The sequence below is a fragment of the Gigantopelta aegis genome, chromosome 6 (genome assembly GCF_016097555.1).
Source record: "Gigantopelta aegis isolate Gae_Host chromosome 6, Gae_host_genome, whole genome shotgun sequence".
In the NCBI taxonomy this organism is placed as follows: Eukaryota; Metazoa; Mollusca; class Gastropoda; order Neomphalida; family Peltospiridae; genus Gigantopelta; species Gigantopelta aegis.
Genome location: NC_054704.1, coordinates 70554296 through 70581534, shown reverse-complemented (window position 1 = coordinate 70581534; position 27239 = coordinate 70554296). Strand labels below are relative to the sequence as shown.

Here is a 27239-nt window from a genome sequence, read left to right as displayed (position 1 = left end):
ATAAATTACCCATGGTCCAGTGAATTAATTAATATACTGTCAGGTGAGTACAAATTATCCATGGTCCAGTGAATTACATGTAATAAACTGTCATGAGTAGAAACTGACCATGGTTCAGCAAATTAATTAATATACTGTCAGGTGGGTACAAATTATCTATGACTCAATGAAATAAATAATACTGTGTCAGGTGGGTAGAAATTGGCCTAATTGGTCCAATGAATTAATATCCTGTTCCGAGTACAAATTAGCCTTAGTTCTGCGAATTAATATTCTGTCAGGTGGGTAGAAATTGACCCTGGTCCAGTGAATTAATACTGTCAGGTGGGTAGAAATTGACCCTGGTCCAGTGAATTAATACTCTGTCAGGTGGGTAGAAATTGACCCTGGTCCAGTGAATTGATACTCTGTCAGGTGGGTAGAAATTGACCCTGGTCCAGTGAATTAATACACTCTGTTCAACGGGTGGAATTGGCCATGGTTTCAGAATTATAAAATGTACAAAAAAAGAAGTTTGTTTTGTTTAATGACACTACTAGAGCACATTGATTTATTAATCATCGGCTATTGGATGTCAAACATTTGGCAATTTTGACATTTGGTTTTAGAGAGTATTTAGAGAGTAAACCCACTCCATTTTTCCATTAGTAACATGGGATCTTTTATATGCACCATCCCATAGACAAGACAGCACATACCACAGCCTTTGATGTACCACTGGCTGGAACGAGAAATAGCCCAATGGGCACACCAATGGGGATCGATACCAGAACGACCGCTATAATTAACTGATATGAATATTAGCTATATTTAACTGATATGAATATTAGCTATATTTAACTGGTATGAATATAAGCTATATTTAATTGGTATGAATATTAGCTATATTTAACTGGTATGAATATTAGCTACAATTAAATGGTATGAATATTAGCAATATTTAACTGTTATGAATATTAGCTATAATTAACTGGTATGAATACTGGCTATATAACTGGTATGAATATAAGCTATATTAAATTGGTATGAATATTAGCTATATTTAATTGGTATGAATATTAGCTATATTTAATTGGTATGAATATTAACTATATTTACCTGGTATGAATATTAGCTACAATTAAATTGCATTAATATTAGCTACAATTTTAAAATTGCATGAATATTAGCTACAATTAAATGGTATGAATATTAGCTACAAATAAATTGCATGAATATTAGCTACAATTAAATGGTATGAATATTAGCTACAAATAAATTGCATGAATATTAGCTACAATTAAATTGTATGAATATTAGCTACAATTAAATGACATGAATATTAGCTACAATTAAATGGCATGAATATCAGCTACAATAAAATGGTATGAATATCAGCTATAATTAACTGATATGAATATCAGCTACAATAAAATGGTATGAATATCAGCTACAATAAAATGGTATGAATATCAGCTACAATAAAATTGTATGAATATCAGCTACAATTAAATTGTATGAATATTAGCTACAATTAAATGGCATGAATATTAGCTACAATTAAATGGTATGAATATCAGCTACAATAAAATGGTATGAATATCAGCTATAATTAACTGATATGAATATCAGCTACAATAAAATGGTATGAATATCAACTACAATAAAATGGTATGAATATCAGCTACAATAAAATGGTATGAAGATCAGCTATCATTAACAGATTAAAGTATATGGGTAATATTTGTGCCTGACTTGATTATCATCAGTATTTGCTGTATCAGCTATATGCATGTACATGTAGCTGTGCGACATTAATGATTATGCAGAGATTTTCTTTGTATTGCCACTCACATGAATCTGTTTAGAATCAATATCTAGTGAAAAGATTCACACATGTGTGTATACATAAATAATATAGTCAAAGATACATGTACTTGACAGCCATGGCTGTCCATAATGGAGCAAGCTGTTGTAACAGAGTGACATACATTGGACATGATGCAAGAGGAGGAATGTACCACAACACATTATTTTACTACACTATTTTAAATCTCTCATTCCAACCAGTGCACCACAACTGGTCAAAGGCTGTGGTATGTGTTTTCCTGTCTGTGGGAAAGTGCATATAAAAAATCCCTTACTGCATTATAATAATAATAATAATAATAATAATATAAAAATTCTTTATTTAGTGAGGGTAACAGTTAGCAAAAGCTAATTTCCCCTGAGGCCCTTGGGTAAACACAATACAGAATTACAATACACACATTTATGAACAAATAGAAAATACATATATGGCAATAAACATACACATGTATGTACAAATGATATTATTTTAGAAAATATTTCTGGAGTCTATATTTAAAAACACCAGTAGGAAAAATGTAGTGGGTTTCCTCTGATGACTACGTGTCAGAATTACCAATGTTTTACATCCAATAGCTAATGATTAATTAATCAATGTGCTCTAGTGGTGTCGTTAAACAAAACTTCTTCTTCTATTTTAAATCTGTGACTACCAATATGATGGAAGACAGCAAAAACCTGTTGATATATGTAGTATCACATTCGCTATTCCTCTCAATTAGTAGCAAATGTTAGTGGATTTTTTTTATAATTTGAATTTTATTTTTGTGTTCTTTAAAAAAGGAATCTACTGCTGTTCCACCCTTGTCACTAGAAAAATTATTTTTAACATTTTTCATTTTCCCACAGAAATGACAGCACATACCATGGCTTTTAACAACCCAGTGGTGTGGCACTGGCTGGAATAGGAGCAAAGTGCAAAATCCTAACGGTAATTGGTCCTCTTTCAACACTGTATGGTAATATTTCTGTCCACGGGCAGGATTTAGCTTAGTCAGGATTTAGCTTAGTCCGTCAACTGATACAGATACACATGTACTGTAGCTCGGATTACACAGCAGACAATGCTAGTTCCGGGTACTCTGGGCTCGGGTGATACCGAGATAGCTCAGCTGAGCACATTATGTTTTTATACATGTATCACATATTTGTAGTAAAATTGTAAAGAGATGATTATCCTTTGATATATATGTACTACGTAAGTAGCACACGACATGATATTTGCTTATTTCTTATGTGTTTTTTGGGGTTAATGGCCTAAATACTGAATAAAGCGTATCTTGTCTTGTCATCCGAGCATAGCCGTGTTATATAATCCAATAATGAACATCTGGAAATGCACTGTGGCTTCGCCATTCATCTCATCAACTTCCATAATTTATATACCGGGGACACATATATGTATGTGTGTGTGATAAAAAACAAAACAAAAACAAATATGTTTGTCTCTGTGCTAAATATGTGTGGTGATGAAACCACTCTCCCTTTCCCAAGAAAAAGCCCCAAAACCCCAAACAAAACAAACCCAGAAACACACCAAACATGTAGACTTACAGAACTGAATAGTCTAGTCAAGAAACTAAGTTTTAACTCAGGAGTGGTGCAAATATATAAAGTTTATAAAGGAGTACTGTATGCATGTGCCTTTGATACAGAGCTGACAAGTTGACAAGACAAAAACGTACCTTACAAAATTAACATTTTGTTATTATTTAATAATAGTATTTAGAATTTTTATTCCATTTGGAAGTTAAACATTTGTTTTGTTTGATGACAACACTAGAGAACATTATATAATCATCGGCTATTGGATATCAACCATTTGATAATTCTCAAACCTCTAGAGTCTTTTCCATTAGCAGCAATGGATCTTTTATGGCTTACCAAAGATAAAACAGCAGATACCTCGCAGGCAACATTTTGTTTTTAAAAATTTTATAAGCGACAGTTGGTACGTGTAGTCAGTTGAAAACTGAGTAGCAACTAATATTTAACGTCTTAGAATTGTGTAGCAAACTCAGAAATTTGTGTAGCGAATCGTGACGTGATACTGAACAAAATGGTCCCTGCTTCAGCTTGTGAAATAACAGTTGTAGTGTACTGGTTGGATAGATAAAGATGTGTGGTATTTTCTTGACACCTCTTTAATAATACAAGTATATAATTTATACTGGTTGCAGACAAAATACATTGTATATATAAAGAAATTATATAAAATTTACTACCCTACTTTCAAATCGTTAATTCAAATGTGGGTTCCTACTGCATATTAAATGTATAAATAACTGAACAATAAAAATAAAATCCTAGCTGCTATGAATACCAGCATGAACATTATTTGCCTGTAGTTTTATGCATCGGTAAACACATGTACCTGTACCTGTATTCATTTGACTCTTTAATCTCCATGTATCCTTACATTTGTAATTTAAAGGACGGAATGACTGGCGTACATGCTGGTACGGTTTGTTATGTTAAACCCAAACAAACACTTTTATTACGAATAACAAGCATCAACAAAGACACCCCATCAAAAGGTACTTTGCCAGTCAACACTGTGAAAGTTGAAATGATTTACAGTAAATTGAAGCGAAGCAGACTGCATGTACAGTTTTCATCACTTTTGTCTAGCATCAAGCCATATATGTATATACCATCAGAAATGTGTAATAAATATATCCAAGTTAAAAAAAAAGTAGTGCAGGTATATTCAATATATCATATCTAGGTTCTCCACAAGTACTTGAGTACTCGGGCATGATCTGAGCAGGGGTTTCCCCAGGGCCATTAAGTGTAGCGGCCCGACACGCCTTAGTCTGTAAAATAAGCGCTTTGACGGCGTCCATAAAATAAGCACCTTAAATCAACTGCTGCTACGCCTTGATTTGAAGTGCTTTAATAAAACAATTATCACAAGTACGAGCGTGGTAGTCGACTACCTCTCGCAAACAACTTGTGTACCAGTATATCAAGCACACTTAATCACTATGATTGGGAAAATACTTCCTAAATACCAAACAATGGACCAGTTGTCTGTTCACAATTGGGGTTTGGTAATTTTACCACATCTATTGGGATCGCTAATCCGCCAGGAATGCGCTTACGTGTAATGGGATTCCCGTGCCGAGCAATCAAGCTTCAAGGCTGATCAAAGAAGATGCCAACTGACAGAATTAACTGTACCATTTAACTGAATAAACGATAGGTGAAGCACTTTTTCAAAGTACAGTTAAGTTGGCAATCAATCATTTCTATCCTAACACCCCCATCCCAAAACACAATGAGTATTGCTAGACTCGAGTCCGTTCACAGGACTCGAATACTCATACAAGTGGGGCAATGTAGAGCATTAATTTCAACAGAACTAATCAGCAATACCAGGTAGACAATAATTATATGATTACGTGCTAGTTTCTCTTTTTAATCTGGTTGTCCGTCTGTCACAATACTGAACTATCAACCGGTTTTTAAATGCAATATATGATTTGGTATTCATGATCAACACTGGAATTAAGATGCATAATGCTATTTTACTTTATTCCTTAGTCTCATTGTCATCTAGTAAGTGTATGGTACTCGGTTCTGGGTTGAGTTTAACCCTTGAATACTGAGTCCAATATTTGATGTATATACAACAATGACAATAGCTAGACACACTTGCAATATACACACTTATACAGGTATGGTTGGGGGAAAATAAGTTTGTTTTCCATAACATAACGAAAAAAGAAAAGAAAAAGGTAAGGCATATAAGATTTACTTTTTTTTTTTAAAGCTTAAGAAAGAAAAAAGAAAGAAATGTTTTATTTAACAACGCACTCAACACATTTTATTTATGGTTATATGGCATCAGACATATGGTTAAGGACCACACAAATTTTGAGAGGAAACCCACTGTCGCCACTACATGGGCTACTCTTCTGATTAGCAGCAAGGGATCTTTTATTTGCGCTTCCCACAGGCAGGATAGCACAAACCATGGCCTTTGTTGAACCAGTTATGGATCACTGGTCGGTGCAAGTGGTTTACACCTACCCATTGAGCCTTGCGGAGCATTCACTCAGGGTTTGGAGTTGGTATCTGAATAAAAAATCCCATGCCTCGAACCCAGTACCTATCAGCCTATAGACCGATGGCCTACCACGACGCCACCGAGGCCGGTTTAAAGCTTAAGGTTAACAGGTTAAAATTAAGGTTGGTCAAGTAACTTCAAGGTAATTGGAAACAAACAGTATTTTATGTTATATATCTAACCAGTATCTAGACACACCTACCATAAACATTAGCCAGACACAGCTATCCTCAACAGTATCCAGACAAACCTACCATGAACAGTAGCCAGACACACCTACCATGAACAGTAGCCAGACACACCTACCATAAACAGTAGCCAGACACATATCATAAACAATAGATAGATCTAGAAACACCTACCATAAACAGTAACCAGACACACCTACCATAAACAATAGTCAGACACACCTACCATAAACAACAGCCAGACACATACCATAAACAGTAGTCAAGACACAGCTAACATAAACAGTAACCAGACACACCTACCATGTACCATAAACAGTAGTAAGACACACCTACCATACATAGTAGTCAACCACACCTACCATAAATAGTAGTCAGCCACAGCTACCATAAACAGTAACCAGACACAGCTACCATAAATAGTAGTCAGACACAGCTACCATAAACAGTAACCAGACACAGCTACCATAAACAGTAGCCAGACACACCTAACAAACAGTAACCAGACACATATACCATAAAGAATAATCGGACACACCTACAATGTACCATAAACAGTAGTCAGACACAGCTACCATAAACAGATTCGAGACACACATACCATATAAACAATAGTCAGACACACATACCATAAACAAGTCAGACACACCTACCATAAACAGTAACCAGACACACATACCATAAACATAGCCAGACACACATACCATAAACAGTAACCAGACACACCTATCATAAACAATAGTCAGACACAGCTACCATAAACAGTAACCAGACACACATACCATAAACAATAGTCAGACACTCCTACCATAAACAGTAACCAGACACACATACCATAAACAGTAGTCAGACACATCTACCATAAACAGTAGTCAAGACACACCTACCATACATAGTAGTCAAGACACACCTAACATACACAGTAGTCAGACACACATACCATAAACAGTAGTCAAACACACATACCATAAACAGTAGCCAGACACACATACCATAAACAGTAGCCAGACACACATACCATAAACAGTAGCCAGACACACCTACCATAAACAGCAGCCAGACACACATACTGTACCATAAAAGTAGCCAGACACACATACCATAAACAGCAGCCATGCAGACACACCTACCATACACAGTAGTCAGACACACATACCATAAAAAGTAGTCAAGACACACCTACCATAAACAGTAGTCAAGACACATACCATAAACAGTAGCCAGACATACATACCATAAACAGTAGCCAGACACACATACCATAAACAGTAGCCAAGACACACCTACCATAAACAGTAGCCAGACACATCTACCATAACAGTAGCCAGACACACATACCATAAACAGTAGCCAAGACACACCTACCATAAACAGTAGCCAGACACACCTACCATAAACAGTAGCCAGACACACATACCATAAACAGTAGCCAGACACACATACCATAAACAGTAGCCAGACACAAATACCATAAACAGCAGCCATGCAGACACACCTACCATACACAGTAGTCAGACACACATACCATAAAAAGTAGTCAAGACACACCTACCATAAACAGTAGTCAAGACACACCTACCATAAACAGTAGTCAAGACACATACCATAAACAGTAGCCAGACACACATACCATAAACAGTAGCCAAGACACACCTACCATAAACAGTAGCCAGACACATCTACCATAACAGTAGCCAGACACACATACCATAAACAGTAGCCAGACACACATACCATAAACAGTAGCCAGACACACCTACCATAAACAGCAGCCAGACACACATACTGTACCATAAAAGTAGCCAGACACACATACCATAAACAGTAGCCAGACACAAATACCATAAACAGCAGCCATGCAGACACACCTATCATACACAGTAGTCAGACACACATACCATAAAAAGTAGTCAAGACACACCTACCATAAACAGTAGTCAAGACACACCTACCATAAACAGTAGTCAAGACACACATACCATAAACAGTAGCCAAGACACACCTACCATAAACAGTAGCCAGACACACCTACCATAAACAGTAGCCAGACACACATACCACAAACAGCAGCAATGAAGACACACCTACCATAAACAATAGCCAATAATCTATCATAAACCAGACAGTAGCCAGACACACTTACTTACATAAACAGTAGCAGGATGCTTATTAAAAACAGTATGTCCAAATGCTTGCCATCAAATGAAAACCAGTAGCCAGACACTCTTATATATAAACTTGACATCAAATAGCCGATGATTAATTAATCAATGTGCTCTAGTGATGTTGTTAAACAAAACAAACTTTTAACTCTTACATAAACAGTAGTCAGACGCTTACCATCAAGTGATAAACAGTAACCAAACACATTTAACTTAAACAGTAGCTAGACACTTACAAACAGAAACATATCATAAATAGTAACCAGACAAACCATAGACAACAGCCAGATACTTACCATAATCAATAACCAGACATGTATAATAAATAGTAACCAGACACTTGTCGTAAATGGTAACCAGTCAATCTTATCCTGAACAGTAGTCAAACACTAATGACCATAAAAAAAAAATCTAGACATTAAACATAAACAGTTACCAGGCTAAATCTTATCACAAATAGTAGCCAGACATCACAAACCAAAAACAGTAAACAGACATTATAAACCATAAATGGTAGCCAGACATAAACCATAAACTGTAAACAGACATTATAAACCAGAAATGGTAGCCAGACATCACAAACCATAAACAGTAAACAGACAATATAAACCATAAATGGTAGCCAGACATCATAAACCATGAACAGTACCGGGTAGCCAGACATCATAAACCATGAACAGTACCGGGTAGCCAGACATCATAAACCATAAATAGTACCGGGTAGCCAGACACCATAAACCATAAATGGTAGCCAGACACTTACTGCAAAGGGTATCCTGTCTGTGAATCACTTCTAATCCCAGGGTTGTCTACACAGGAGACATGTTGCTGCCATATGTCAGAGCGTACCGGCTTCATGACCTCACTCAATGAAATTCTTTAGGGCTATGTGTACACAAAGTTGTACGTAGAGCCCATTCAGTCATGTACATATATATCAGACATAAGTGGTGATTCAGTCCATAAAAAAAAAGCATGACATGCATCAGTACTGCACCAGTACAAGATCTGGGGAAAACGTTCACACACAATGATCACACCAACGATGCATGTCACCACATACACGTAGTCATGTCGGTGCAGAGAAAGAAATGCCACACCCTAATACTTCAAAACGAGAAAGCAGCATCAAGTGTCAACAGAGTCTGTGTATGTGTTATGTTACAACTTATGACAAAACATCTGTTAAATATTATCCAAGCCCAGAGCTGCATCCTGTAGGCAAAACCGTAATGAGACCTTGTTCAAGGCTTGTTGAAGTTTTAAGACATGCATTATATATAGATACTGTACATAATATATGCAATTGTGTATAATATATAATTTCACTTTTTCTGTTAAAATTTCTCTTAATGTACTTAAGATTTGAATGTAGTTCTTCCAGCTTATCCTAAGTAAAGATCAAACATATCACTTACCAGGGATAAATAGATCTATAGGTACACAAGGTGTCAGTACTGTATGGGAGAAAAGTTCAAAACTCATTCCTGAAGTGTACAGAACACTATCAAAAACTTAAATCATATGACAAAGAAAACCTCACTGAATATCAGAATATTTGCTTTTATGTTAGAAAAGGTTAATTGAAACTAGAAATACAGAAATATATGAGCCAGTGTTTCTGACGGAAAGACATTTTTTGGTATGGCGCTATGAAATTAAAATACAGTCAAACTTCGATCACTCCACCTTCGATTTCTCGATCTGAAGCGACGGTCCCGGCCGAGATGCTATACAAACTAGTAGTAACAACCTTCGAAAACTCAAACTTCGAAAACTCGATAACCTCGACGTAATTTTTTGGTCCCACCATAAAGATTTAATAGGGTATGCACCTCTAAAACTTGATGCGTGTAGATTGATCAAACTGTCGTTGCCGATAGTATTTTAAAGACAAATGTATTGTCAATCATGTCAATCAAGCGAAGTGCACCTGTCTCAGGTGGCCTGGGCTGTCGAGGAGTAAGGTGATAATTACAGAATAATAGATCGCCGACTAAGTGGAACAAAATTATCCTTTGTTTGGTAGTCGGTGTACGTCCGTGGTGGAGAGCCTCACTACATAATACAGACACAGACACAGTCTGGTTAACTTCAAAGAGCATTTGTAATAATTGTTAGTGCTGTTTGTTTTTACTCTTAAAGGTGTGAATAGTGTCAAACTTTAGCTTTTCTATTTATGTATCAGTTAATGTTTATCAATTACCAGTCATTCAGTTATGTTAAAAATTGATACATCACAGATCGAGCAATCTGGGGAAGGACCCGGTCATGTGGGGTTTGCCAAATCAGTTTTAAAAAGTTCTGCTAATCATCCAAGCAATTTTCATAGGGCCCAGAAATGGGGGTGGGTGGCCAGATTGGAGAAAGAAAGTAGAGGTGTGAAGCGTAAATAATTTTGTGTAAAACAAATGTACTTATAGTGTTAATCGGCATTCAGTGTTTTATTTGTTAGTTATGTTCCGCCATGTTTTGACACCTGTAAAATACCTCAACGTTACTTTCTGTTATTTACTTTATTTCTTTGCATTACCATAGTTTGACATCCAATACTCCGATATATTTTTTGTGCTGGGCGGTCGTTAAACATTCATTCATTCATTCTGTTATTTATATATATGTATGTAAATGCCTTCTTTTTTTTCGTTTTTTTTTCCTGTCAATAAATACATGTAGCCTATATCCACAAGCATATATTTCAAATTCATATGGGTTATCTTTTTTGTTTTATTTACTTACTTTTACAATATACGCAAAATGAATGTACCACAGGCGTCGAAGATGCCAACAGCTGGGGTGGGGAGACTGATATATTAATTCACCTTTCAACTGGGGATGCATAATTTTCAGAGTTCAGAGGTAGGCAGCGAAGCGCCTGCTTCTTACAATATTAAGCGAAATCAACCAGCTGCAATGCTGCAACCAGCTGCAATGCAGTTTCAAATTTGAACTCTTATATATTAATTTTGAAAACTCGAACACCCTGAAACTCGAACTATTTCCTCGTCCCCTTCAAAATCGAGTTATCGAAGTTTGACTGTATTTACAATGTTTTTGCTGAATGCAAAATCACAGTGCTCTACAATGCGAGTAAAATACTCGCCATGGCGACTAGAAACATTCCCTGGCATCTAAAAAATAAAATCATATTCGCCAGTTGACGACTGTCCAATAATTTTACTTTAATCTGTAAACAAAACTGGACATCGGAAAACACAGTGGACCAGTAGCAATTTATCTTCCATAAAACGTGTTTTCTATCCGTAGTTTGTTGGAAAAATAAAAGTTTGAGACAAGTTAATTGGACTATGAATAACGGTGACGTGAAGGGAGGTAATACTTCGTTATGTTATCTCCCTTAACTTGAATTTCAAGCGTTTGGAAATAATTCGGTCCCAGTTCAGTTTTAGACCAAGTCGGTCCTGTCCCATTTAGAGCCAGGTTTTATTTACGTACTAATGAGATTGTTGGGTCACTGTGTGTCTTTACTTGTCTGTTTCAAACTCAAACGTTAATTATTTTAAATGTCGACTTATATATGCGTTATGCTGCGCTCCAATCATGTTATGCTTATCGGGTCCCTCCACGTTAACGACGTGTCCAATCATGAATGTTGTATTAATCACGTCGGAAGTCATGTTTACCAGTGGAGGATGAAAACATGTTTATATTTTCATGACTCGACTTTAGATGGCTTTAAAGACACAACTATTTACAAAACAGTATTTACAGATTCACAAGGCAGTATGTGACGAAAATAAATATTATTTAAACCAAAAGTAAGGTAGCCGATTGGTAACTACTAGTAACACGTTGAAGCCTGGCAATTATTATCACAATGTTTTTATTTAACTTTTAATGAGTACTGCAATTTTAATGCATATCTCAGCAGTGCCATTAAAATAGTAATTTGCTTAATTTCGTTTAATAAAATTATTGGGTACGGAATTTGATAATGATAGTTAATAGTCCTTCACTGTTTTAGTGGAACCGGACACAAACAGTAACTTGTAATTACTATTTAACAATTAGAATTACCCCTTCACGAGTTCATTAGAATGTGGTCCTAATAACAATTACGGCATAAGTAATGTACCGTAAAATGGCAGATGAATTGATTTAATTACAAGTACATGTATATATTAGCTGGCTACTAAATATAAGTGGCTGGCGACTAAAATATTATACTTTACTGGCCAGTAATTTGAACTTGCTTTGTAGAGCACTGCAGCAGTCGATAGTGGGTATGGGAGTCCTCCCCCAGAAATAAAATGGATTAGGTGTATGGTTAAGAAAATCATACAGTAATAATAAAGAGTCATTAATTTTGTCAAACGGTGAACTTAAATGTTTTAAATGTCATACCCATTTTACCCTCTGGCAGAAACCCTGTGAGCCGATTATTGACAACATTCAAATATGCTCCAAACTTAATATGGGTGGGATGTAGCTCAGTGGAAGATGTTAACACTTGTCTGAGGTGTGATGGGTCTCAGGATCAATCACCCTTGATGGAAATCTTTTTTTATGTTAACACATAAATTTCTTTGCAATCTGGCTTCTGATAACCATGCCACCAAGGCGTAAACTGAGCATTCTGGACTGTGGTCGAGTCCTGCCATGTCTGAATGATAGCATATCCATGAGATAAGTAGTGAGATGCCTGCAAGTGAGCCATTCAATCTTTATTAACTGCAAGAGCGTTTCCATACCACTGGCACAGCGAAAGGGTACCCATCTCAGACACAATATCCATGTGGCCCTTAACTTCTTATGACTAGAATACATGTACCATCTATGGGAATGTTCGACTTATGTCGGCTCCTCCATCCAGGACTAGGGTCTCCACGAGTACTCGGGCACGGGTCGAGTCTAGCAAGACTCGAGTCCTGTGAACGGACTTGAGTACCTGTACAAGGCGGAATACAATAAGCAACTATAATACAATATAGGACAATATAGGACAATAATTTCAGCAGTAGATAATCAACGATATAAGTTACACAATAATTATATGATCATTTGCTCATTTCTTTTTTTAAACTGGTCTTTCGTCCATTTTTAAAAAATCCAAAGAAAACATGCATATTACTAAGCCTATTTTTTTGCTACATTCGAGCAAAAATGACCACTCACAATACACAAGTGATAATTTTCTTTTCTTTGGGACTACGTAATTGATCAGTTATGTGATTTCAGATGGGAAAGTCTACTTAATCAAGGGTTTTACAGAATTACTTACAGTAATAAAGAAAGACGGCTGATCGATTACGATTAGAGGCATGTCCGTGCGGTTAACACACAATACCCTGTGATCTTAATAAAAGAGGCACGTCTTTTCAGTGTGTCTAGACACAGTGTCTGGGGACCGTCTAAATATACACCTGCCAATCAGGAACCACAGGTACAGGCCACGGAAAGAAAAGACCAATTAACTAAGAAAACACTACAATTATTTCAGTACGTGGGTTAATTTATGTACAAACCATAATACAGTTATTTCAACACTTTGACAATGGTGGTTTATTTTGTATTAAAAGTAATATATAACTGTTGCTGGCTTATTGGGATGACTATTATTACAGAATATTGCGATGCATCCGCAAAAATCAGGTATGTTTTGTTTCTTCAGTTCGAAGACTAATTCCTGACATGATACATTACGTATTACGTAACCACCAGCTCGCCAGAGGGCGTATTCACTGGGATGGTACAAAATGGCTGCGCCCATTATATATAATAGCCATCACATTTAACCGTTTTATTAATTAACAGTACGATTATACTTGTTGATATTGAGCAATAATGTGCATTATATGTCGTTGAACATGCATACCAGGTCAAATGCCTTGATTGTCCCTTCCTTTAAGCAAATTTCAAAACACCGAAATTTTGGTATTGAAAAATGTTATCCACCATTTATTAAAGCAGTAACAATATATATCTGACGAAGGCAAAATAGCTGAAAAGAAGAGAGATGAGGGTCTTGTGTATGGAATTTTATTTAGATGAACTTAGCGAGTGAGACGTAACTGGAGCATGCATTTAAAGCTTAGTATACCAAAAATACTGCTCGATATCGGTATTGGTATTGTATCAATGTATCGAATACTGTACCGATACAGAGGTAAATCACCCCAAAAATACTGATACCAAACCTAAAATTTCAATACCACCCAGCTCTACTAAATATTGGGTACAAAGATTAATTCCATTAATTCAAAAGTATTGGAGGTCACCACCTTCGTCACTTAACACAGAAGTGGCTAAATCAGTAGATGCATGGTGCAGGTATTTATCCGGGATATTTGCCATGGTCTCATGACTGATGGGATTGGGAAAATTAACGCGAGTAAATCATACTTGGGATGTTTTCAGTCCACTAAATGATGCAGGACACCAGTGTTAAACTAATTTATCAGAACAGACATAATTAAATATATATAATATATACATGTATACATAGTCTCTATTAATACAGAGTTTTATACACAAGCATTTATATGCTCCCTGTCCTTTTATGTCGACACCTTTCATTATACCATTATACCATCTCTTGTATATAATATATATGTACATGTATCTGTATGTCACACTGATGAACTGTAAATGTCAAAGTTAATAAATGAATTGAGAATGTATATTTGGTATTTTTCGTACAGAAATTGGGAATTTCTTTTGGGAAGGAGCCCCATGTTCGGACCCACAGAGTTCCTGGATAAATCCCTGTGGCAGCCGTGTATATACAGGCTCAGTTAATGAGGGCTGGCTATTAGTAGAGGTGTAACGAATACACATGGTGGCAAATATGATACATATCATGAATATGAGGTGACGAATACACGTAAATATTCACATCCATGGATACAAAAGTGAAAAGGTTTTGCAGAAAGGAAATACAAAACACTATTCATTTATACTGATTTCGCCCAAGCACTCTGACCATAAGAGAGCAAGATGGACAATTGGACACACACTACAGGATGAAATCCGTGAGCATGTGTATTTTATTAATTAGGGACCATCTCAAAATTTCATCACTTCTCCCTAAACGAATAACCCATGGAATGGGGGGGGGGGGGGGGGGGGGGGGGGAGGGGGTAAAACACCCAAGCGGACAAAAAGATGAAAACAGAAATGTTGAATTTTTTTTTTTATTTTTTTTTTTTTATATTATTAAGTGAAATTAGAAACCACAGTTAACGAAGAATTTTATGAACTACACATGAACATTATAATTATTAGTCTCTGCAATTACGGTTTGATAAGTCGGGAATTTCCAAGCACATCCAAACGCAGCATAAGACTTCTCGTTACTGTGACATGTTTCACACATGACGTCACTCTCAGTTGTAGGAAGATATATCTTGTCAATTTCGTCCTTCAACTTTTGCGGCCCAAAACATCTCAACACCTTTTTCCCAAACTAAATTCATTTGGAGGGGGGAGGGGGGAGGTTTAAGTATTAGAGGGTTATTCGTTTCGGGAAAAGTGATGAAATTTTGAGACAGTCCTTTAATATGTCAAATATCTGTTATCAATGAACTCAAAAATTATTGATGTAAAGATATTTAATGTCAAACATAGGATTGTTGTTGTATTAGAGTGGAAATCTTTGACTACCATTTGGTAGACACAGACTGCACAGTTTTGATATAGTTTGCTTTAGCCAACTGTTTAAATGTCCGTTTTACTCTCTTACAGTCAGAGTACTCGACCTAAAACTGATCAATGATTGTCCAGTCCAGAATCATGTTGTTTTTAAGAAACACTAACATGTCAGACATTGTCCACATTTTCACAGCTGTTATAGGCCATTTTGTTTTTATTGTTATTATGGTAATTAAGTTAAAACCATATTTGTATTGCTAGTGTTCTCGTTAAAGAGTTATACAAATTTATTTTACTTTAATCAGCTATTTAAATGCTTGCATATTGAAGTTACATTGCATATATGGCATAATATGCTTGCCAGTGACTCATCTTAGGAACGTAACTAGTAAGATTTGTTTAGCGAGACTATACAATGTCACACCCTTTTTTGACAGAAGCGAACTCAAAGTAGGCCTACACATAGGGTACGAAAGTAGTGTCAGAAATAGAATTATAATGATTTTCATCGATTATGTCTTTCATATTAAACTGACAAGTAAATATGTTATATATATCTATTTTATGATACTCTACCTAATTTAGCATTTACTTGTTTGGGCTCTAGTTGATGTACAAGGTGGTGTTTACTCTTGAAATTAAAAGAAAGATGTCAGTAAACAGGTGATTTGTGCAATTTATTGGAACAGACTATAACAAATTTTTATTGACACATGTCATTTTCATTGCTGTTGTAATATGTGAGGGACTCTCTGATGATGGTTTACCTCTATCCCTCTCCAAAACTAAATATTTGTAGACATTTCTAAGTAACTTTTGAGCAAAACTGTCAAAAACTATTCTGAGTGTGTGATCTATTATACCGATATTAAAGGTGCTATGTATTAATGGTGCTATATCCAAGTTGCATAATGACAGCTATTGAACATATATATATATATATTTTTTTTTTTATTACATTTTGCTTTAAAATTTAGGTACTACACCTTCAACTATATGCCCATAAATGATTCTAACAAAATAATTGTATCTACTAGTAGAAAATACCTTTTTATTGGAGAATCTTTATCACAAACAGATGAGCCTCACATATAACTATGATATAGCACCTTTAAATGGTTGCAAGATTGTGTATATTTCTAATGTACTTATATTGAATTTATATCCATTAAATATGATGATCATAATTAATAATTTATGCTGCAATTCAAAATAGTCAGTTAACTTACAGTTTTAAATTAAAAGTTTGTTTAAGGGTAAATGAAATTGACATATGTCAATCAAAATTTGTTACAGTCTATTTCAGTAAAGTACACATATCGCCTGTTTACTGACATTTTTCTTTTAATTACAAGAGTAAACACCACCTTTTACATCGACGAGAGCCCAAACAAGTACATGCCAAATTAGGCAGAGTGTCATTAAATAGATATTTACAAAATATTTACTTGTCACAATGTCAGTTTAATATGAAAGAATAATCAATGATAATCTGTTTTGTTCTATTTCCAACACTACTTTAGTCCAATACTTTATACAAAAAAAGATTGGTCTAATAATGCGCCTGATCCATAACAAAACAGGTCCGGACATTATCAAAACATCATGGCATTTCAAAAATTGACTAAAACTAAATCATTTTCTCGGACTAGAATAAAATTACATTAACAAGGATGGGACATACTGTGGGAGAATATTCATTGGTGAACTGTTGCATGTGAAAGGAAATAAAAATAATTGACTTTTTTTTTCTTCAGATAATCATTGTCGGCAGTGCTAGCAGGTTGATTTAACTTTTTGGTTACCCATCTGGCTTGAACAATGTACTTACTTGGTAGATAAGTTGATGACAACTACATGTAGCTTTTTTATGGTTTGAAAATTGCAATTTCTCAGGACAGAAGGAAAACTTTATCAAATCAGGTGTCGGGATAGATTATGTAACCAAACTTTTAGCCACTTGCAAATTTTACTAGCCATGTTTTCAAAACATTAGCCAGTGGCTAATTTGGCTACCAACAGCGTGAGCTCTGCTATTACAATAAATTTCAACCCTATTGTCACATGTAAACCATATAGCCCAATTGTGCAAGCATAATCACTATTTGTACATTGATACAGTGGGGTAAATATGACAGCCCTTCGATTTTTTTGTTTGTTGACTATTATTGAGCACTATTATTTTTATAAATGTCCACTACACATTTCATGTTGAATCTATAGATATTATTTTAAGATGTAATATGCACTTGAACATCGTTTAATCCTGACCCAATATAATCATATGCAGTGCATGTAAAATAAGGACAGGCGACTCATTCAGATGTCCATAGAAATAGATTGATGTAGGGGTGGTCCAATTGTCTTGTGTTTATTTCACTAGTAGCAGACAACAATTTGTCTTGTGCTGCAGGAGACTAAAATTCATCAGGGTTGAAAATTAACATGGAAAGTATGGTCGACAGCAGGGCCAGTTGAAGAAAAATCTTACTGGCCCTTTTCAAATTCAACTAGCCCTCCAATTATCACACTGAAATTTAACTGGACAGCCAAAATCAAAACTAGAATGTTTTTGTTGAATAATAACCATATGCTCACCGTATATACTATAGTCTGTTTGCAACAAAAGAAAACCGATGAATTGGCATTTAACTTCATAATGAATAAAGTTAAATTTTATATAAAAACATGTTATTAAGTTTTAAACCCATACCAACTCAAATAAAAACAAATTTTAAAAAAGAAATCCGGTATAAAAAAAAAAATTTACTTTACAAAGTACCATTAAATTATTCATATTAAATCTCATTTTTAATATGGGGTGAAGACGAAATGCTAGAACAGCCATGGTATGCTGCTTGACATGCATTGTCTCTGAAGTAAAAGATAATACAGTACAAAGAGACTAAAGGTAGAACTGCGCGTGCTTTAGTGAACTAGTCTGGGAATGGCAGTCCTCTTTGTGGCAATGCAAGAGGGGTGTCGATCCCCCAGTAAACAATTTCATCAGGAGTGGCTGTTCTCCTATATGGTCATTCCATGTCAAATCAACAAATATTTGAGGTCGCCCACAAACTTCAGTCTCAGATTCACTTGAAATTTGTACCAAACATGCCTCAGTTATCCACATAAACAAATCTCAGGTTTGAGCTCTGTATTTCAAATAGTTTTGAAGTAATAGACATTTTCTGATTTCGGAAGGGTGTTATTCCATAACTAAACAGCACATAGATGTAAAACTTTACAATTATGCAGTGATTCGTGTGGAATTCATAGACAAAAAAGATTATATGTGTGCAGTGAATGTAAGAGTAAGACATTGTTTTAGAGTCTGGAAAATGGGTGCTCGTGAAATAAACTTGCATTTTCTACATTTTTCATTTGTATTCAGTCATTCAGTCTGATGACTAAAAAGCACCAGTCTGCTACAAATCAGTCCTTAGTGCCCATGCAAACTGTCAGGGCTCTAAGTCCATTATGTCCTGAGATAATAGGTCTTGAAATATAGCAGGAAAATTACAGCGGACATTTTTCAGCTAAATTTAACTCATACCATAGTTAGGAAAATGTCCATTCCTTCAAAACTAACTCAAACTTGAAATTTGTTCATGTGGATAACTGAGGCATGTTTGGTACAAATTTCAAGTGAATCTGAGACCGATGTGCGTGGGCCATTTGTTGATTTGACATGGAATGACTCTATAGATGAGGCACTAGATAGAGATCCATGGAATCATCCACTATTTTGCCAAATGCTCATTCGACTCTGCTTTGTGCAGAGATACGGCCCTGATCATGTATTACGGTTTTGTCATTCAGATTACCTTGCATGTTCCATCAATTGCATTAAAACCTGTTGACCTACATGTATGCAGTTTGATGGTAATTTGTAAAGAATTTTTGTTTTAATTTACTCTGAAATTTTACCCCCAATAAAATGTTATTTGAGATTTATTCATTATTTTGGCGCTGTAAAAAATAAAATAGTTCTGTAAAGTTCTATTAGAACATATTCTATGTCTTCTGGTGTCAGATCTGTAGTGTGTTTTGTTACACTCGATAAAGTTTCAGTGTGTTTCTTTTTCAACTGGTACCATACTCGCCAGACCCTAAAATCAATGGTTGCACAACAGACTACCTTTGTCAAATTCTTAGTCGCCCGTAGCCAATAAAGGTCAACTACTAATTTTCAACCCTGATTCATTGTGAAAATTTAGAGACACAGAGATGTTTATGTATCTTAAAAAAGTGACCAACAGAAAATAGTACTTTTAATTTCATGGTATTTTTAACAGTAACTTACATTTACTGCAAACTGGCAAATTGTAAACACTGCTTTATTTTTATCAATAAAAAATACTTTTGTCAACAAAATCTTCTGCATTTGACATCATAGCTTTTATTAGGGTTGGGTAAATCTGATCGAAGTTTTGTGCATAGAATTTTCTATGGCCATTTTCGATGCTGAATCGGAATCTGTTGGAATTTTTTTACCTTCGATGACCTTTGACCCCCGAACCTTAATTTATTTAAAATGGCCACCAAAAATGGCTGTGTTTTGCGATTTTCCCTAGAGGGTGTATACTACCAAATCAAATCCCATAGACGACAATAGTAACATATGTGGCTAAAACTCCTACCTGCAACGTATCAACCGACATAAACGCCACGGATATAAATACTACCACCCCTCACACTTAAAGTGAATCAGAAAAAAATGGGGGTCAAGCTGCTCGTTTCTGAGATAACAGGTAGCGTCTATGACTACCCTAGTTCCGCACAAAATTCGATTACTTTTTTTTACAGGTACCCCATACATGTTTCAAGCACAAGGCTACTTGACACATTGGTACTAGATGAAATAAAATTGCATTTTTTTTTAACCCAGATAAAACTATTATTTTTTACAACCAACACACTCACATTTATAACCAATCACAGGACTTGTGGTGTTCACTTCTCTATCAAAAGTTCGGTGCACCTCGAACTTTGACCCAGCCGGAAGTTATTTGGTCTAGTACTACCTAGACTAAGACTAATATGGCATGTGGCATATCATTTTATATGTTTTTCGGGTCAAGGAATACGAAAATTACACTTTGAACTGGACTGGAGGGGTTAGAAATCCGATTTCAATGATTTGGGGTAACAAATGAGGTTGAAAAAAATATTTTCCCTAAAATATTCATTCTGATCATGATTGTTTTTCTCGGGTGTTTTTCATTCCAGATCTGGATGTTCAGCTAAACTTACTATCTGTTTGCTAAACATGATTCAAATGGTGTAGTTCTAGTATCTCACAGTTAAGAAATATGACTGATGAACTAGTGTCAAGTGTTTCCAAAACAAGAAGCAGTTCTCAGAAACAACTTTTTGGTGAAATATACAAAGAAGTGCCCGAATATGAACTCAAATTAATGCTTCCCCCTGGAATATTCTTACTAGGACGGATGATGTATCTATGTAGGACTGTAGAGAGGGGTCAAAATCAAATTAGTAGAAATGAAGCAAGCAATGTGGTAGCCCTAGAAGTCTGCGATGATTGGATATCTAAGAATGTATATCCAAAAAGTGCACGTACTCTGGCAAAACAAACAAAATCAGACTATGATACTTTCCTAACAATGGCTAAATATGAGAGAAATAGTAAACCGAAAACTGATTTGTGGTGCAAGAAGGCAAAATCCTTTAATGACTCTATGACAATGTGGGCCTATGACATTCGATTAAAAGCAAAAGAGCAGCAAAAAAATATGGAAGATCAATATGGTGTGAGAATGACGCAGGAGGATGAGAACTTTTACATAGATAATTGTCACGGGGATTATGTAGCAATCTGTCCCGGAAGAAGAGAAAACGAGCAGAGACAAGGAGGTCTTCAGCGGAGAAAAAAGAAAAGGAAGTTGAGAAAGAGAGAATGGGAAGTGTGACAATAGCAATGCATATTGACGAAGATGAAGCAATGGAGGAACCTGCCCCAGAGTCAACAGTAGCTGATTCAACATATGAACCTCCCCTCCTAACTACTGGTAAACTCCAGTTCGATACTCCAACACCATCAAGGCGGTCCACTAGGGGTTCGATTAGAAATGACGACATGCACGAAGACCAAAATCTAGTCTTCCCAAGAGTGAATATCAGAACCACCCGTAAAACTATCAATGAGAAATTAATGATATGTATTGTTCAGTGTCTCTCCGAATTCAAAGTAAGTCAAAATGATGTAACAGGCATCATGGTACGGACAGCCAATATGGTATTTGATCAAAACTGGTGATTGCCATCAGAAACAGAAGCGTTTGACAACAGTGAGGAGAGTAGTGATGATGTAGGCGATATTGTTGACTCGCGGCCTTCGAAGAAAAGATGGCGGAGAAGCTGCAGAAACTTGAACAATATATTCCTTAGGTGTATAGGGATGTATTTAGAAGATGCAAGTTACCTTAACTTGAAACTTGTAGCAGAACATTTGCTAAATAAAGAGGAGAAGGTTGTTACTGTAGGTTTGGATGATACGACTACGGCTGGTGGTCACAAACTTTATGACGTGAAAGCTGATCACATCTCTTTAATGGGTCAAGGAGAGCGAACATTTTTGACAATTGGCTATACAGAGAATGTTAGTCACTCAGGTGAGGATGGGGCCAAGACTTACGATTTTAAACTGAAGTGTTTGGCTCTGTTCACCGACTCAACCTTAGATGAAATCAACTCGGTAATAAGATTTCTGGATTACAGACAGGGCTGGTGATTGTAAAATTCTGCTTGATAATTTGGGTGTAGCTTCAGAGAAAATCCTAAAATGCTCAGCACAGATGGTGCTAGCAACTGATCATGATGTGATATGGTTTTTTGAAATGTAGAGCAGAAGATTGGAGTGCAGAACCTTTGTGACGGAACATGCTCTTATCTTTTCGCCTGTGACGATGTTAATTGTTTTAGAGGGCCGTGTGCAGCTTGGTTACGTAATACCTCCACGCGACCGTGCCCCCTAATACACACCCAAATCAGGTGTGGAAGCCATGTGGCCAGTAGTTACGTAATAACTCCGGTAGTGCGGTTTATGACCGTGGTATTTCTGGCAAACTGGTGACAGTAAGTCTGGCCATCTAAGAAAATATACCGTCTCTGGGAGTTGTATCACATGATAGGTGAGGTACCGCGTTGTGCCCCCAGGCGATATTCGCTGTCTCTGAGATTTTTTAATAAATAGATAGGATTTTAGAGATATCGGGGAGAAACATTGGAAGGCTCCCGGGGAACGTTTGTCCGTCTGGACTGGTAAATATATTTTTCTGCTCTGTTGTATAACCTTGATGTGATTGATGTGACTTTAAATATTTTAATACTGTATTATACCAATATTATTTAGACAGTGTTTCCGGTAATCTGACGAAGTAAATTGTAGGCTTCACTGTTCTAAAATATTAAAGCTTAGCCAGTCATCCTAGAGGACCTAGGTAAACTGTAGGTTATTGTCTTTATTGTGATAGATACCAGTATTAATTCTGTATTACAAAGTTACTGTAAGAGTTAGTTAAGGGTTAATTAAAAATTAACCAGTTAGGAATAGAGTTGTAATTCCTTTATTAATTAAGTTCCCCTGGCAGCGTTTCTCAATTATCACACATGTGCGTTGTATCACGGTGAAGTGATTAGAATAGTGTGTAAACTAGACACCTAGTGATTAACTAATTAAGTGATTAGCTCTGGGTTGTTATTATATTGTTGTTGTTAATTAACTACTGCGGCAAGTACATTTGTCAGCGTAGTGTTAAAACAGATTCCAAAGTGTATTGTGTTTTGTTGTGTTTCTAGTGAACTAAACGTGCTATATATATATATATATTTATATAAGATCTTATCTCTGATTAAACACAGAGCCGAGCCACTCGGGTATTAGACTGCCCGATACAGAGAGATCCAATAGCTATACAGTTAGGAGAGATATTTGGATAATCGTGTTTTATTCAGTTACGGGTATTATAGGATCCCCGTGACAACCTTCTTAAACTTTCTGCTGGAGAAAGGGCATTTTGCTCTCCCGCATGTAGCATCCATACCTTGCTGGTCACTGTGTATCACTATATCCCCAATACATGGAGTGGATGGAACAGAACGATATCGAACATTGTGGATTCAAAGGGTTCACTGCAAATAGGTTCGGAAGAATAGCTGAGATTGCTAAACAGTTTCTCCGAATGAGAACATCCATCCTGGAATTCTTTGATGCTGTGGTGGACATTCATTAAAATAAACTTGTTCTTGCTGTATCCACGTATTTTCAAAGCGATTGGTTCAGATTATGCTGCGAGGTTTATGAACTAGTTGGACAAACTATCATATTCCCATTGATGAAACTATTGGGCATTGATGAGAAAGACAAACAGGGCTTCAGTGCACAGAGAAACTGGGAAAGGGTGAAGGACTTCTTTGCCAAAAAATTGCCCGACATGGAAACAATCTGTGACAATTCGAGAACTGGGAATGGGAAAGAACGATTGTTAGCAGCTGTGATCGATGAAGTCCTCAATTCTTTGCGTCACCAGCTCTCGGAAATGAAATTCTTTTCAGAAATACCAGGGGTACCGATGACAGCAGGGATGGAAGATTTGCCTCTACCTAATTTGTCGAAAATGGAACTAGCTCCTGTCACAAATCTAGGTTGTGAAACAGAATTTGCACGGCTTGATAATCGGCTAAAGGTCAGTGGTGGAACAGAATCAGTCATGTCGATGTCCAGAAAGAATATAATTACCACGAACAGTCTTTTATTCGATTCAACATTCATGGAGATGACATGTGAAGAAAAAAGGGAACAGTTGAAATGGGCTAGTAATTCGGAACAGACTGTTGCTGTGAGAAAGTTGGAGAAAGATTTCCTTTCGACAGTGAGGGTATCAAAAGGACTTGTCCTAAGAAAAAAGGAAGATTTGAAGCAAAAGAAAAATACTAGGCTCTTGAATATTATAGGACCTTGTAAGTTGCACAAATTTGTGGGCCTTTAACCCCAGACAGTCTCGATTTGTTGGATAATCTATCGCAGAAAGAACTTTTAGCCCCAGACATACGTCAGCAAAGGCGTGTGAATGATGCTACTGGTAGATTCCGAACTCAGAAATTCAGTGTGACTGAGCTACAGAACTCGATAAAGAATGCTATTAAACCCAATGAAAGTGTGCATGATAACATTAATGAACTTTTGTTGGAAGCACTAGTGTGATGCTGTGATGTACAGCTGAGAATGGAACATTTTCAGGTTTTAATGAGCGAAATGTTAAAGGCTGTTTTAGTGAAATGTTACATACTCTTGTCGCTGAGCCTCTGATCACTCTAAAAGTGTGATTTTCAAATTCCTTGACCTGAAAAACATCTACAATGATATATTACATACTACATTTATCTCAATAGGTGAGAAAACTACCAAAACGCCCATTATTGGCCGCCATTTTGAATAAATTACGGTTCTGGGGGTCAAATGTCATCGGAATTTAAAAATTCCAATTGATTTGTAATCAGCACCCAAAATGGCCATTAAAAATGCTATGTGCACATTCTTAACCAAGAAAAGTTAATTATTTACCTAACCCTACTTTTATTGGTTACTAGTCATTTCGTACCATAGTTTACAATAAATGATTGAGGTACGAAATGACCAAGGTACGAAATTACCAAACAGACATGGTACGAAATAACCATGGTACGAAATGACTATAGTACGAAATTACCAAATAACTATGGTACGAAATGACCAGGGTACGAAATGACTTGGGTACGAAATGGTAAAATTGGGTACGAAATGACTATGGTACGAATTGACTGGTTACCCTTTTATTTGATGATGCACAATTACTATTTAAAGATACCAAAACCCATACTGCGCTATAATACATACCGATACGATATATGTTATGTATGCTTAAGTTTATCTTGACAAAGTTTGTGTAATTCGCTATGAGGAATTGTGAAGGGAAACATAACAAATGAGCGACAAAATCTGATGTGGATTGCAAGAACCTAACAGGGCTTCTCAAATTTTTATAAAATCCTAGATTTAAAACATTTACTAAACTGACTGAAAAATCATTAGCCCTACTTCACAATTTTACTAAATAATAGTAATAATAATTAGATATCTCACATAAAGAAGGAGATAAAGCTTCAAAACACTATTATTAACAGTGTTCGAGATTAACAGTATCCCGATATCCCGGGGATACCAGAATTTAATTTTGGATACCAGACTTCAATAACCCAGTATCCCACTGGGATACCATATAATGTTTGGGGTTTTTTTTTAATCCTGAGTTTTTATTTTTCGCTGAAACAATGAAAGTCATCATTTACTGGTGAAGTTGAATAACAATATTTTCAAGCTCGTACCTAGTCTAATGCTACACTGGAGTAATAGCAACGTAGCAATAGACTGGGAATGAGAACAATGTCGTCTAAGTTTGTTACGATGTAATATATGAATTTCATTTAAGTGGGATACTAAATTCTCAGGTGGGATACCAGATTTTGAAATGTTAGTATTTAACTGGGATACTGCCCAAAATGTTTAATCTCAAACACTGATTAATTTATTGGAGGGTTGGGGTGGGGGCAGGATATTCATATTTACAAAATAGGAAGGACTTTCCTTTGGCACTGTCATTAGGCTAACCCTAAACCTAGTCTCTATTTATGATAAGTATTTGTAATGTTCTTTATACGTGACTGTCATTAGGCTAACCCTAAACCTAGTCTCTATTTATGATAAGTATTTGTAATGTTCTTTATACGTGACAGTGCCAAAGGAAAGTCCTACCCAAAATTAAATATCACTAGCCATGGGAGTGGGGCTACCATAATCTAGAAGCCTTGATCTAGCAAGAGAAATTAAACCTCAAGTTCACCGGGGACGGGAGGCTCAAGCATAACGGAATTAGGGTTATTGACGATACCCTCTATAATTTCAGCCCAGTGGGTTGTACTTTTAATTAATTTATTAAGTAGTGTTAACACATCATTTACTATCAATTCAGGAGAAGAAAATTATTTTTTTCTTCAGTCATCGAATTAAATCTATATTAATTATTACTTACCGAACAGCAAAGTAACTTTTCGTGACCGGAAACAAAATCAGAGTGACGTTTCCCTTAAGGGTAAGTCCATTTAGTAATGGGTGAAGGGGTGTTGACTTTGCTTACTTAGACACTAATTATACGAAAACAAATATCCAGGTTTAGCATAATTGCTGTTATATACTGTTATGAATTTTATTGCATAATTAAATATCTGTTCAATGATTTTTCATTTTAACTGATAATTACAAATTAATTATCAAGTAGAACTACCTATTTTCCATAATAGAGT

At 35.9% G+C, this 27239-nt stretch overlaps 1 protein-coding gene across 2 annotated transcripts in view; it reads right to left on the bottom strand.

The window, feature by feature from the left end:
• The window catches only part of LOC121376218 (UDP-glucose 6-dehydrogenase-like), a 48017-nt gene extending 21033 nt beyond the window's left edge, over positions 1 to 26984 (bottom strand). Inside the window, exon 1 of one of the 2 annotated variants that reach the window (XM_041504033.1) lies at positions 26969 to 26984. Coding sequence is in view for 1 of the 2 variants with exons in the window: in XM_041504032.1 (XP_041359966.1) it covers positions 9034 to 9128 (95 nt within the window). In the remaining variant the exon portion in view is untranslated. Of the gene's footprint in view, positions 1 to 9033; positions 9141 to 26968 lie in introns of those variants that run through there. The other variant, XM_041504032.1, reaches the window with a different exon arrangement.
• Between the last annotated feature and the right edge of the window lie 255 nt (positions 26985 to 27239).